General features: G+C 35.6%; 1 protein-coding gene and 1 pseudogene across 2 annotated transcripts; one reads left to right on the top strand and one right to left on the bottom strand.

The window, feature by feature from the left end:
* Positions 1-6,692: 6,692 nt before the first annotated feature.
* On the top strand, positions 6,693-9,919 carry LOC149771486 (uncharacterized; annotated as a pseudogene). Its single transcript, XR_016418274.1, has 2 exons — positions 6,693-7,758; positions 8,456-9,919. The product of XR_016418274.1 is annotated as an uncharacterized LOC149771486 (transcript).
* Positions 9,920-9,999: 80 nt separating this feature from the next.
* LOC149771485 (uncharacterized) lies at positions 10,000-12,137 on the bottom strand. Its single transcript, XM_089948401.1, has 2 exons — positions 11,603-12,137; positions 10,000-11,166 (listed from the first exon to the last, which is right to left on the bottom strand). Exons 1-2 carry the CDS (start codon positions 11,917-11,919, stop codon positions 10,011-10,013), a joined length of 1,473 nt encoding a protein of 490 aa, XP_089804527.1. The 5' UTR covers positions 11,920-12,137; the 3' UTR covers positions 10,000-10,010.
* Between the last annotated feature and the right edge of the window lie 1,901 nt (positions 12,138-14,038).

Here is a 14,038-nt window from a genome sequence, read left to right as displayed (position 1 = left end):
CGTAAGACAGACATACAAAGGGTGATTCACAAAAATTAAATGTAAATTCAGACAACGAAAGTGTCCTAAAAGACATATTGAAACACACGATTTTTAACTGTCACATGTAGTTTACTCTCACACTTAATTTTTAATATATAACGAACGAATGCAGCATATCATCCGCATTTCACGATTAAAGCATACAAGTTATGTCCTGAAATATTAGATGCATATGGTATTAATTTCCAATTCTATTTTAATGTTTGCTTTCTTAACAGGAAAATTGGACTTAATATTGGCACTACAAAAACGAAACTGGGTTCAACATTAAATGTATACCGTCAGTTAGGGACGAAAAAGTAGATCAACCATGACACACGTCTCTGTAATACGTTTAGGTCAATTTAAATGATATATTTTGTCTAATACTCCCCAGTACTGTATGTAATGCATACAACGCTTTCATCTAAGTACTTCGTTCATATTTCAATACAGGTTTGTTCCGTCATTTAATTATACCACTTCAGTCTATAAACTACTTGTATTCTGACACCATTATATATTGGAATAATTTACCAGATGCACGCGCAACGTAACACAACTTAATGTGAAAAAGATCCACCATGCATTTTCTAGAGAGGGTATCAAGTGTAAATTAATGTTAAAGAGTGCTTATTGCAATTCAGATCAATAGGCACGTGACACTGCTGTTCCATACCCACCACGGCGGGGGGAGGGGGGGGGGAGCAGGCAAACACCATGCTCCGATGGATAAAGGACAACAATAGTAGAATGAGATAATAAGATTTGCTTCGACAGTTTTGCATCCTTAAAGTTATGTATTTGTAACTCCTGGTTCAGTAGTTTATCAAGTTTATATAAATTGCATTCATAGCAATAATGTATGCAGAATAGCTTTAGTTAGTTCTGCCTACGTGACTTGAATATCTTAAGTACGTAGTTGTTCCACAGGATCATTTAATAGATGTTTACGTATGAGTGGACATATGCTCATAATAATCTCAATAATAAGACAGAAATGGTGCTCAGTGCCTATTTTTATGTGGCTGATAAGGTATCGTAGTCGCTAGAAAAATGTGTTAACGTCCCATTGGTTGGGGTAGGTCACATGAATAGACGAAAGCACCGCAAAATGAGTAGTGTATTCTGTCACGTGGGGTCCTTTGCGAACTACAGTCACATTATACGGTATACGTAAGGAGCGAATTAAGCAATCAGTTTCATTCCGAGTGTTGGAGCAAATCACACTTATTGTCTTAATGTTGTAAATATGCATACGTGTATTATGTTGTACTTAGATATTTGAATGGAACAAAACAAAATAAACAACATTTGTCTAGACCGTTCAGTGAGAATCAAAATATGCCCATTATTTGGTTTTAATGTTATTATGGAACTGTTATAAATTATTAGAAGGAATTCTGGACAATGCCATCTTGACAGCATCATGGTTCTGGGACCGCATTTCCGGTTTTGAAATTTATAACGAGTTTTCATTCAGTGATGACTTTCATAAATCTTTGTAAGGACTAATTTGGATGCACTTCATAATACTGTGAGTTCCTCTCACATTTTCATTTATAACTTTGATACTTAAATCGTTAATTAAGTTGTACAAAACATGCCAGCTTTTGCTTGTCTTTCGTTACTTAGTTTGTGACCGTATAGTCGTGCCAACTTTACTTTCAATTTTTACATGGACATCTAGCTTATTGCAGTAACTTTCTAGTCATGTGCTTCAAGAAACTAATGAAATTATTAACTTGCTCGCCTATCTGGTTAACTTGACAGTAGCTGCGCCATGGAATTTTCCGTTTTGGATCTTGCTCACATGCTATTGAACACAATCATATACTAGTACCTATTGTAATGAATACCTATATTTTCTCAATTACTTTATTTTCCAAACAAACGAACAAATACTACATTAAGAGATGAATTTTGTATTTAAATAAATTTATTTTCTTTTCCAATTATGTCAACCTTAAAGAAAACTCACATCTTCTTCGTCGTATTGGCGACATACCTCGACAATACATTACGCTAATGGATGACAAACACTTTGGCAACCAAACACTTTACGTAGCAAATTGTCCATCTCAAACAAAACGTACATTTTTCTTGCCAAATACATTGTTTTAAAATAGATATTCATTGTTATCGTACAGTCTCATCAACTTTCGCTTTCTTTCTTTCATTGCTGGCGCCAGTAAAAGTGCGCCCATGGAGTCGAGTACGGTTACGACTTGATAGGCTAAAGGTAAGCTCTTGAAAACAACTTCATGTGTTTCCTGGAAGTTTAGCCGCTCATCTCTGGATATGAAAGCTCCTTAAGTGTGATTTTGGCTTTTATATGACAAATTTATAGAACTGTTCGATATGTTCAAAAAATTATTTTAGGATACTTGAAGAAAGAAAAAAAACCCCAAACAATTCAACATAAAAAAATCTCTCACTCTCTCTCTCTCTCTCTCTCTCTCTCTCAATCTATATATTGACCTTGATCTGGAAGTGTACCTTATGATAGTGTTAAAATGCCAGGCCACGGAGGTAAACATGTAGTAAACATACACGACAAACATAAAGAAGTTATCGGAGTACTGGCCAGGCTAGAGTTGGCAAAGATGCATTCAACCATACGATGGAGGGTGGCGTTACCCCCTACCCCACCCCACCCCAGCCTACAATTTGTCAGTTCATACCACAAGAGCAGCAATTACAAGTTAGCGAAGTATTGGAAACCGAAACGAACAAAATATAGTCCACTGAAACTAAACTGGATAAAATAACTGCAAGTATTCATATAAACTCAAATTTATGATAAAGTAATGTTAACTCAAGTCCACGCTAGACAAGGCTTTAGTACAGATCACAATACATATCCTGAATAAATTTAATGATGTTAGCAAAGAAGATGAAATTCTTAGAGGAGGCATTTCAGAATGTAGGACTGATAACTAGGAATGTGGATCGCAGTTGAAGATGGTTACTTAGCTCATCGTTCTGGCCGGTTTACATAATCTGCCAACAGACTCATGATCTGCCAATTTATTTCGGAGAGAAAACGGCTGGAAGTAATTGTGTCAAGGACAACTTGGCAGATTCAAATATATTAATCAAAGCGAAAGTGACTAAAACAATATCTGACTTTATTGAAGTCGCATTGAATCAATTTCTGCAAAGTTGAAAAATAGCAAGGATATGAGTATGAACGATGAAAGAACTTTCAAAATCAGCAGACCCTTTGTAATCGGACAAAGACTGTTACAACATTCATAGCCCAGCTGTGTTACATGACGAATAATTTATTTCTTAACACATTATCTCTCTGACAAACTTTGTTCCCAGCAAATGAGCGTTGAATAAATAATACCACATATGCCATCATATATATATATATATATATATATATATATATATATATATATATATATATATATATATATATATATATATGTGTGTGTGTGTGTGTGTGTGTGTGTGTGTGTGTGTGTGTTATTGAGAATAGCTACCTCGCCTGGCGAGCGAATAGCCAATACAGGGTTCGATTGTGTTTCACGTTGCCACCCGAGATATCGATCAGGAGTAAGTAGTCAGGTATTTGACAGCAATAGGCTTGACTAGGACTGCAGTCAGAATCAATAGCTGTGGGTATCCCGAGCGAGATCTCAGTGAAATTGTAGGGCATATATTAAAATTAATCCAGATTGTAGCTTTCACTTCAAGACGCTATGCAGAAATGTCAGGATATAGATATAGACACTCACCTGTCATTGAGCTAATTTACCAGCCTGGGTCATAAATTTCACTTTGATGTTTAGTAGATGGAACGCACACATAGCATTACGGCAGAGACCACAAAGAAGATGCATATGGTTCCAGCTATCGATGCAAATTAGAATACTTACAGGACACTTGGTGCTAATAATATGAAAAGACGGAACCAGCCTGGAAATGGCGAACATAAAATATGGTATATATCAATTTTGCTGAACAGGATTGATTAATAATGCAAGTTATATTTTAGGAAAAAGAACCTTTTGAGAGTTAATCATTGTTGTAAGTGAAATAAACAGAGACAATGTTTTATTGATGGAATTTCGGCCGTTTAACGGTCTTGAGTTTGGAACACTCATTACTAAAATTAGCACCTGACTCTTTGGTGCGGAATTGAAAGCACATGTTTCAAACACCCGTAGGTCCAGAAAATTCCGTGGTTCATATCCTTTTCTCGACAGAGAAGATTACATCCAGGTTTCATCTATACTGATACATATATATTTGATCATGAGCACTCAACAATTGTAATTTTTTAAATTTGTAATAGCATGATATTTGCATAGGCTTACTACGGGAACTGAATAAGTACCGTGAGTCCTACCGATACCTACCTTAGATTTTATGTTCTAGGCGGAAAAATGTCAGTGAGTGTGTAACACAGTCTGATTTCATAAATTTGTCTAAAGATTTCAAATAGTACGTTGTATTTAAATGAGCGTTATTTTCACGCCAGCGCAAATGCAGTCAAAATAATAGATCGGAACAAACGTATCAGGTGTGTCACTCACACATGGGATCACAAAGCTGCCACAGTCGAAGTACATTATGATGACAACAAAACAAAAACAGCAAAAAAAGTATATTATAACTAGATTCATAGTCAAACGTTTAGCATTACGATTATCTGCAAACAAAATGTGTCTCTCTTTGGTGTCCTTTTCCCAGTGATCTTACCTTTGCGTTCGGTCCAACAGTGCTGTCATTAGGACAAGCAACGGTATGTAATACGATATCAGACACCACACAACGTGCAGTAATTCAGCGGATTTGGAATTAGAATAAAGCAAAATGTGTTTATATAGTTTTGTCTAAACACTTTACATGTGTATACCGTATCAATAAGCTCGTCTGTTTCTAAAATTCGATGTAAGATAATTATGCTGGATGATTATAGAAGATGACCCTTATAAATAAAAATAAATAAAGCAATTAGTAGAACAGCCAAATTCTAGCAGCAGGATAATGCGTTATAATTAATTGTTCCAAAGCGCAGTTGCAAAAACAACGACTCGTCATACCACTGTTGCTACTGCTCGCTGCTGGTAGTGTAGATGCGCTTTTGCGTGATATGCTTGGAAAAAAGTATTGTCGTGTCGTAGATAATAAGGAAAACGAGAAACCTAATGCCGCAAAGTAATATTGACGTTGTGAAAGCGCTCAGTAAAATACAATCTTTTCCCGGTTCATTAATTAGGGATACCCTGGCATATATAGAATCATGCACAATGAAAGGTGCAATATCAAAATAGTAACTTACGTCGATGGTTCTAAAACATATTGGATCAAGATCGGTAACATACCAGACAGTAGCGACGCAAACTACTTTGATTTGTTAGGTCTGCGACCCTCTGACACATTCAGACAAAAAGGAATCTTCTTTTACTAACGCATCCTGTACCCGGTATGTGTATACCTCAGCATGTGGCCAGTTTTGCAACTACTCTGTCAGATCTCGTTGTAAAGGAAAATGTTCCTGAACATACTACTTTAGTTCAGAATACTGCCATGTTTAGGCAATGACAAGTTGCGTTTGAGCATGACTATCATTCAGTACGATATCATGATCAAGATTGGTCCAGTGATCATAATAGGATACATACTTTGTCTCGATTACAAATATGAGAGCATCTTGATGATTACACTGCAAGAGGAATGCAGAAAGCCTTGAGGAAAATCTGTCACACAATCCGTGTGAAATCAATATATGTTTGTGCTGAGAAAAAAAGAAGAAAAAAAAACAACGGCCGAAGCGATCCTTGGCAGTGGCTGTCCAGGGAAGTCCTCTTGTGTACTTTATATCAAAAGTCTTTGCGCTTGTGAAAAATATTGACGTAAAATATTTCTGCTTATACTTGCTGTTAAAAACAAATTGTTTCCCGATACAATCTGTCTTCTTAAATAATTAATGTCAGCCTTTCCAAGATTCACTTTTGTGCTTTGCGGATATATCATGCATGCCTATTCTAAGAACATCTGTATTGAAGACAACGCGATAGTTTTTTACTGCGCTGTCTGCAAGCGAACCAAAATAAAAGGCAGCGTTTCTGTTATTCAAGCTCTCGTTTCAAGTTTTTAAATAATTCAGCATTTGAATAAAACGTGGAGAACACGCTTCTTTTGTTTTAATTCTTTGATAAATGTTTTTTTAAAAAAAACAAAAAAAACAATATAATTTATTCAGATGTCTAATGTGATTGTCATATTGTTCCGATAGACAAAAGGTTGATACAACTGAAGCAAATAAATGTAGGTTAAGGAACCGCATAATACTCTTCGCATAGTATGTTCACATTTATTTAACGTAATATTGTTGAAATGGACCAAAATAATAATACAAATACTTCTAGTCAGTTTGCTTTCAATTTAATAAGTAAATGTTTGCTGTAGTTTTAACTTGTTCCCTTATTTCAAAGGTTCAAGGAATTGATAATAACTGGACTGTGTTTATTGAATTAGCAATGGTTTACACAAACCTACTATATCACTCATGTAGCACAAATTGAAAAAGGATATTATTAATGCCTAAAGTTCAGTCTTTGAGAGGTTAGACTATTCATCAATATCCTCGTGTAATGAATAATTTGTTTATATCACGAAACAATGTCGAATCTCCTGAATTGTATATTGGTGTTAAGCAAGGTGATTATTCATCTTCGTTATTTTTTACATTCTTTAGTTAAGACGTTGTTAACAATATACCTACGGCATAGCTGCCAACCCCTAAATAAAAAAATACTGACTTCTTGTGACAAAAATACTGATTTTCAGGAACAAATACTGATTTTTAAAATTTTAATGCATATTATAACTATTTACAACTTATACAACCATCAGTAAAGTAGGACAGTGCTTTACATAATTATTTAATGTCAAAGATGCATGTGTTGTACCATATTCCATTCGGGTGCCCATTCAGAAGGTGCAAGAGACTCAGACACAGACTTTTTATAGTAGCCTTTTCCACACCTTATTTTTTCCAATCATTATCAATTTGAATGTATCAACTTTCATTGATGATCTCAATTCTGTGTGATTTTCTTATTGAACTGTTTTCGTTCTAGCATACAAGTAATCCTTTGCTATTTTACTGTCTGAAAAACGTGTGCGAAATAAATCGCCAGCAACACTAGTAACTGAAAGAGGAAGGCTAATTTCCAAAAGAAATTGAATAAACGAATTTCGATCAAATTACATCAAGGTTCTCTCTGTCATTTATATACGTCGTAAGTTCAGGCTGAGTTGTGCATGATGAAGCAGCAAGCTGATGTTTATTAGCTTTTTTGTTCTCTTTATTTCAAAGGCGCCCAATAGGCCTTTTCAATTAGGGTTGTTGTCTCCCCCTAGTAGGAACTCTTCAGTGCATATTTTGCGCATGCGTTAGCTGCCGCTTCAACTTCCGTGGGCTACCCATTCATCAGCTGTCAAAGAATGCCTCTGGCAAAAACCCGCAAGTATTGTTGCATTTGTAGCAATTTCAGAGGGAAGGAAGTAGATGGGAAAACAATATCATTGCACAGATTTCCTGCAAGATGTAAACTACGTAGAGTTTGGCTTCAGCGGTCACGACTAGTACGGAAACATGTCACTTACACAGCTAACAGTCAAATGTGTTCCGATCATTTTGTGAATAGAAGTGGGCCGTCAAAAGAGCATCCAGTGCCTTCAGTTTTCCCAAACAAGGTGTTTCAAACGTCGGTAAATGGCTACATTGAGTACTATTATGCTCCATCCATTTTAAAAGAGATGTTATTCTGTGGTTTTTAATCAGCTGTAATCAATAGCATTGTGTATGCTTTTTAATAAATAGTCATATTCTATATTTAACTTATTAAGTGTACTCCTCTCTGTGATGTGTTACATACTGATGTTCAGAGATAACAAAAGTTATGCATTTCTGTGTAGTCTACTACTGCATTGCAGTTTAATTTGATGTTGTAATGACCTTTATCAACTGTTGTATTGTCTTTAAATCTGCTGTTGCCATTGGCACTGTAATGTCTACAGGTGCACAGTTACACTATAAATATGGACTAACTGTATACCCATCCAGTACTTAAAGAAAATGCTGTAACGTACACCAGCACCAACTTTTAATATGTGCATGCTACACATGTATATGTAAATAACAGAGGCGTAGCTGGGGGGTGGGGGGCAGGGGGGTACATATGTCCCCGGGCGCCAAGGTACAGGGGCGCCAAAATGAGGCTTACAACGTTACATTATAATAAGTAAACAAGGGTAATATTCAAACATGTGATTAAACGGGGAGGGGGCTGGGGCGCCAGTTTTATAGTTCGTCCCCGGGCGCAAAATATCATAGCTACGCCTCTGGTAAATATTAATTAACTGTTATAAAAATTATGTTTATATCTGTATAATTATTTAATTTCAGAATCTGGAGAGTGAAACCTTGGAACTTGCCAATAGTGACTTTCAACTAAATGAAGATATGGAACAAGGTGACATTGGTGAACAACAGAATGATGACGAGGATGATTCAAATGATATTTCAGAACCATTTATTGCAAAAACTGAATCACCTCTGGACATCTCTATACATTTACATGATTATTGTGGACCAATAAATTTAAATGATATTGCCGCCAGTCATACTAAAAACCAATCAACACAAACCAATACCCTACTGAGGATAGATGTTTCTAGACAGTGTGATTTTAATGAAATATCACCAGAACATGGCACAACTGTTAACAAAGTGACAACTGTAGATTGCGGGATACAGGTTAATTCCCCTGTTTTAACATTTGAGGATATTGAACATGACGACCACAAATTTCTATTTTATACCGAACTTCCAAATTCAGCTATTTTCAAGGCATTATTTGATGAAATTAAGGATGATGCTACAAGTCAGACAGCTCGTTATGGTGCTACAAGTGGAAAGGGACGTCCAAGACACTTGCGTCTGATAGATGAATTCTTTCTTGTCTTGATGGAATTGGGACTAGACTTGTTACTGGAAGATTTAGCAGATTGCTTTAACATTGGAACGTCGACATGTGGAATGACTTTAACAAGTGGATTTGTTATTTGTATATACAGTTAGATTTTCTAATCCAATGGCCATCAAGACGTGCTGTTGATGAATATATGCCACTTTGTTTCAAGGAAAAATATCCAAATTGTAGGGTGATAATTGACTGTACAGAGTTACACACGGAAACGCCTAGTTCCTTACAGCACAAATATTTGATGTACAGTGATTACAAATCACATATGACATGGAAAGGGCTAATTGGAATTAGTCCAGCAGGGGTTGTAACATTTGTATCAGATTTGTGGGCAGGGAGTGCAAGTGAGAAACAAATTACTAAAGACAGTGCCCTGGTTGACATGTGTGAACCTGGAGATGCCATTATGGCAGACAAAGGATTCCTTATTTCAGACATCACAACCCCAAAAGGTGTCCATCTCATCATCCCTCCATTTAAACAAAAGAAAAAACAGTTCTCCAAAAGAGAAGTGCAACAAACACGAACAATTGCAAATCTTCGTATCCATGTTGAGAGACAGATGGAAAGGATAAAAAAAAAAATTAATATTCTTAAAGCTGTTAGGCCTATAAATATGTCACAACAAGTAACAAAGATATGGATGATACGTACACGATTAACAAATTTACAGCCACCACTTTGCAAAGCAAATTAGTATGATATTACTTTAATTTACATGTATTACAGCAGTCTTATGATCATATGCATGACATTACTTTCACAATTTTTGTGGCAATAATTTTGACTTTTAAAAACACCTGCCTATATAACAACACATATTTAAAATTTAATTAGTAAACATGTCAACTGCAGTTTTAATAAAGAAAACATTAAACTCTTCAGTCCATATTGTTGTGTAACTTTTTATTCCAATCTCATTGAGTCGATAAATTACTTGAAATGTCACCGTATGTCATTAATTTGACAATCACTTTATTTCTCTTTCTCGTCATTGCTGACCAACTGGTAGAGAGGAACACCTCTAAGCACACGTGTTGTGTACATTTCAGGAATAATTCCTTTCAAGTAGAAATAATTTAGTTTTTCTACCATAATATTCCAGAATTCTAGATTCAATGGAATGTGTTGAATATATGGCGGTTGCTTCAAAGTCCAAACCACAAAATCACACCAATCCTTGCCCGTAATGGCCATTTGTCCTTGCACTTGAAAATGATATGCATGCTTCCTTTTTAAGATTGCACTGCCATGGAGGTCTAATGTGCAAATGAAATCTGAATCTTGAGCACATTCACTTGAAGATTTAAATTTCCATTTGTCGGATGCTGGACACTTTATTTCCAGTAACGCTGAGGAATCTTGACAACAAGGATCATGAACAACTCCATCTGGACTTGCACCTAAATGAGGAAAAAGTGTGTTAATATAAAGCCCACACGGTGTCACATGAAGATCTGGATGAGATTGTGTCATGATATTTATGTAAGTTCTCTGGGTTACAGGTTCATGATTCCTACCCCATTTGACATACTTGTTATCAAATGATGTATAGCCCATGATAACTTTTACTAAATTGTCTGGTTGAGTAGTTTCTTGGCGCATTACCACTTGGCCAAACTTTGAACTTGTTATTCTCCCTTTGTGGTATTCCATCCAGCTATTGTTAGTATGTTGACCTCTCGTTCCAAGTTCTATTTTGACACATTGTTCTTTAGAATAGGGTATGTTTCTGAAGTGATTATGGAAATGAATTGTGGCGCTTTCAGAAGATAAATCTGTTTTATCAGAAAACATGAAGTCAATGTTGTCATTGAGAGCTGGTATGAGATCTTCTTCATCCTTGATCTTCTCAAAATTGGTTAACCATCCAGCTTTGGAGCTTAGCTTTAAAAACTTTTGTCTAAACCTTTCAACATTAACAGCTGGTTTTAATGATGGCTCCTCAATATTATATGGTGAGCGGCGAAAGGAGAGATCCTTTGATTTCTTAGGACTAAGACGTCGTTTCCTCGGATTATTCCATTTTGATTTGGCAGAAGTCGAAGCATTTGCTCCATCTTTGTTCTTTTCAGATATATCCACCAGTGCATATAACATTGCCCCAACATGATTGCAGGCTTCACCCAGACTTCAAAAACCAAAGTCAAGAAAAATAACTGGTGTACAAGGTCCATCACTGTTATATATGTATAATTAAAAATATATTGTAATAAGTGATTAAATTTAAGTAGGGGTAGGGTAGGGTGGAGTATGTTGTAAATGCATAGCCATATATTTTTTCTATTATTCCAATGTATTTTTTTAAGTATAATTAATGAAGTATGATGCACATGTTAGAATTTTTAAGCAATATATTTGGATATTTTATAAACCTGGAACATGGATATTTAAATAACCAAAAAGTACAGGATATGCAGATTTATATCTTAAGCCAATTTGAGAAGATAGGAAAAGTTACGTCTTTTTTTCTTTAACAAAAAGATTTGCGTGGCATCCGGGCTTGACATTGATCTGGTAATAAAGCAAGTATCACAAGACAAAATATATAAAAATGAAATAGTTACCCAGCTGTACAATTGCAATCTGCTGAATTCACATTTCCAGTGACTTTGGACAGACTGACCCATACAGCATAATCCTTCTTATCATTGTTTGGTAGTGACGGTATCACTTGACATCTCACGTAACAATGTGAACATTCCTCCGAAACATTGTTAAATTCAACATTGTGGACGTGCCTTTCTTGAAAAAACACTTCACTCTTCAACTGTCGCTTTGCCTTCATTATCAAAACTAAATAATTGTAAACGTCATTATCTGTAAAATTAGGAATGCTACACAGATCTTTCGTCAAATTATTCAATGACGACGGCAATGACATTTTCTCACCAAGAGGAGTGACCAGTTTCTCGGTTGTCCTTGAATTGTGTCCCTGCTGATCGTTTAACGAAACACAATTTACATCTTGTAGGCCCAATGCTTTAATCCCCTTCGCTCGCTTGACTAATTCTTATTTTCTCCCACTAACATTCTGCCCATGCTGTCTCAGGTAAGATTTAAGTTCCGGGATTTTACTCCTTTCCAAAGCATCATCGTTTAAATAGCTCATTGTAGAGAGTAATCAAAATCGATAAACATAGCCCCCGGAAGTTTATTAAGTGATGACAGCGCCCCCTATCTAAGGGAAGTAAGTAACTTATTGAAAAGGCCTACAGCAAAATCACGTTACACAATTTGCAAAACGTAGAGTTTTCTCCTTTACTAGATAGTTTCACAAATCTAAACAAGATGGCACAATTGTCCTTCTAGTTCTGTTTTCTTGTCTTTCCTGGAGAAAATTCTGAATATTCTGCTTTCCTATTCAACATGATTAGAAGTTGAATAAAAAAAACGTACACCCGTATTCAGGTCCAAAATACGGGACAAATACGGAAAAAACGGGACACTTGGCAGCTATGCATGATACGGGCATCCAGAGAAATCGCTATAAATGAAACTAAGCCCTTTTGTCGTTATATGGAGGTTTTCCTATACTATTTGCTAAATCAAAATATGCACTTCAATAATTTGTAAAGGTCTGAAAGCTTATTGCTACAATTTTACTGTACATGTAAATAGTGGTAAACCTAAAATAATGATCTTTCAACACGACATACAACCGATTCCAGTTTACTTTGTCATGGGGGTCAAACTAGATGATGTCGAGTCTATTAAATCTCTTGGAATTGTGTCTTTATTTAACAACCGAGGTTTCAAAACACGAGTATATTTTAGTTAGTACAGATGAAAGTTTGAAAGTGATATATTGTTTACTAGGTGTCTCTATAAATCGGAGAAGAAACTGTAATTTGGCTTATTTGTTAGTTGTTTCTATAATTAATTATGATGCTGAGATGTGATGATTTCACTTTGCATTTCATCTTTACAAAGTGATTTTGATATTTTGTAATATTAAATTTAAGTTGAGAAATATCCTCATGTGAGTACAGTATATGAAGCCCTAGGCAGAGTACCACCTTATGAAATACAAGCAGATATCACTAATGATATTATGATCAGTACTTTATCAATCCGTAATTCATAGATGTCTATTTTGTATATTTAGTATTGGCAAAATATGTCTCTGCAATAACAAGTAGTGGTGCAATTAACTTCTCCTACGTGAACATGCATTATATGAATTTTGTTTGTTCTGTAGATTAAATTTGGTTGTTATGAATGTGATGGAATCGATGCAGGAGCAAACGCTCTGTGACAGAACAAACTACCTCGGAAAAACAAAAAACGCGTACACCTTATTTAGAGTGGAAAGTTTGATTGGCTGCATAGACCGCATTGTCGTCTTCCACAATTGTTTATAAACGTTCGATGATAACCCGTATTGTAAAGATAAAAATGCCCATAGAACATTCCATGCCAAGCTTTCTACAGTCGTCGAGCATTATCATTACCGTACATGTGTATCATGCAGTGTCATATTTGCTTACATGAGACATGCAATATTTGACTGAATACTATTCGGGGAGTGATATACTTGCATCATTATTTATAATCGTCTGCCGGAAACGCGTGTATAATTTGCTGCGCACCATGACATTAAATATCCACATAAGGAGGCAGGGGCCAGTTTTTATGTACAAATTTAATACCGCAATCAGCGACCTAGTATAAAAAATCATAAAAAATCAAATACACAAATGAGGTCAAAAAGGTCCATATTTTAGATACTTATATTAAAACAAAGCATAAGAAGAGTATTCACTTAACCAGAGAAGTCAATGGCAGTTCATAGCAGAAGAAGTTCATGCACCCCAACCCCTATTTCATGCATGCATTTTTCATATCCAAAGGCCATTTTTGACAGCATGTGGTGCTCACAGTGCAAACGAAAGCTCTTTCCCTGGATGAAAATTTTGAAAAACATTGTCTACTAAATAGTTTGATGCAGTTCTGAATAGTTGTCATCCAAGCCGTTTTTGAGATACTCTACTTGCCTTGAA

This window comes from Sinohyriopsis cumingii, unplaced genomic scaffold (assembly GCF_028554795.1).
Source record: "Sinohyriopsis cumingii isolate HCF-2022 unplaced genomic scaffold, ASM2855479v2 utg001825l, whole genome shotgun sequence".
NCBI classification, from domain to species: domain Eukaryota; kingdom Metazoa; phylum Mollusca; class Bivalvia; order Unionida; family Unionidae; genus Sinohyriopsis; species Sinohyriopsis cumingii.
This window is presented reverse-complemented; position numbering and strand designations above follow the sequence as displayed.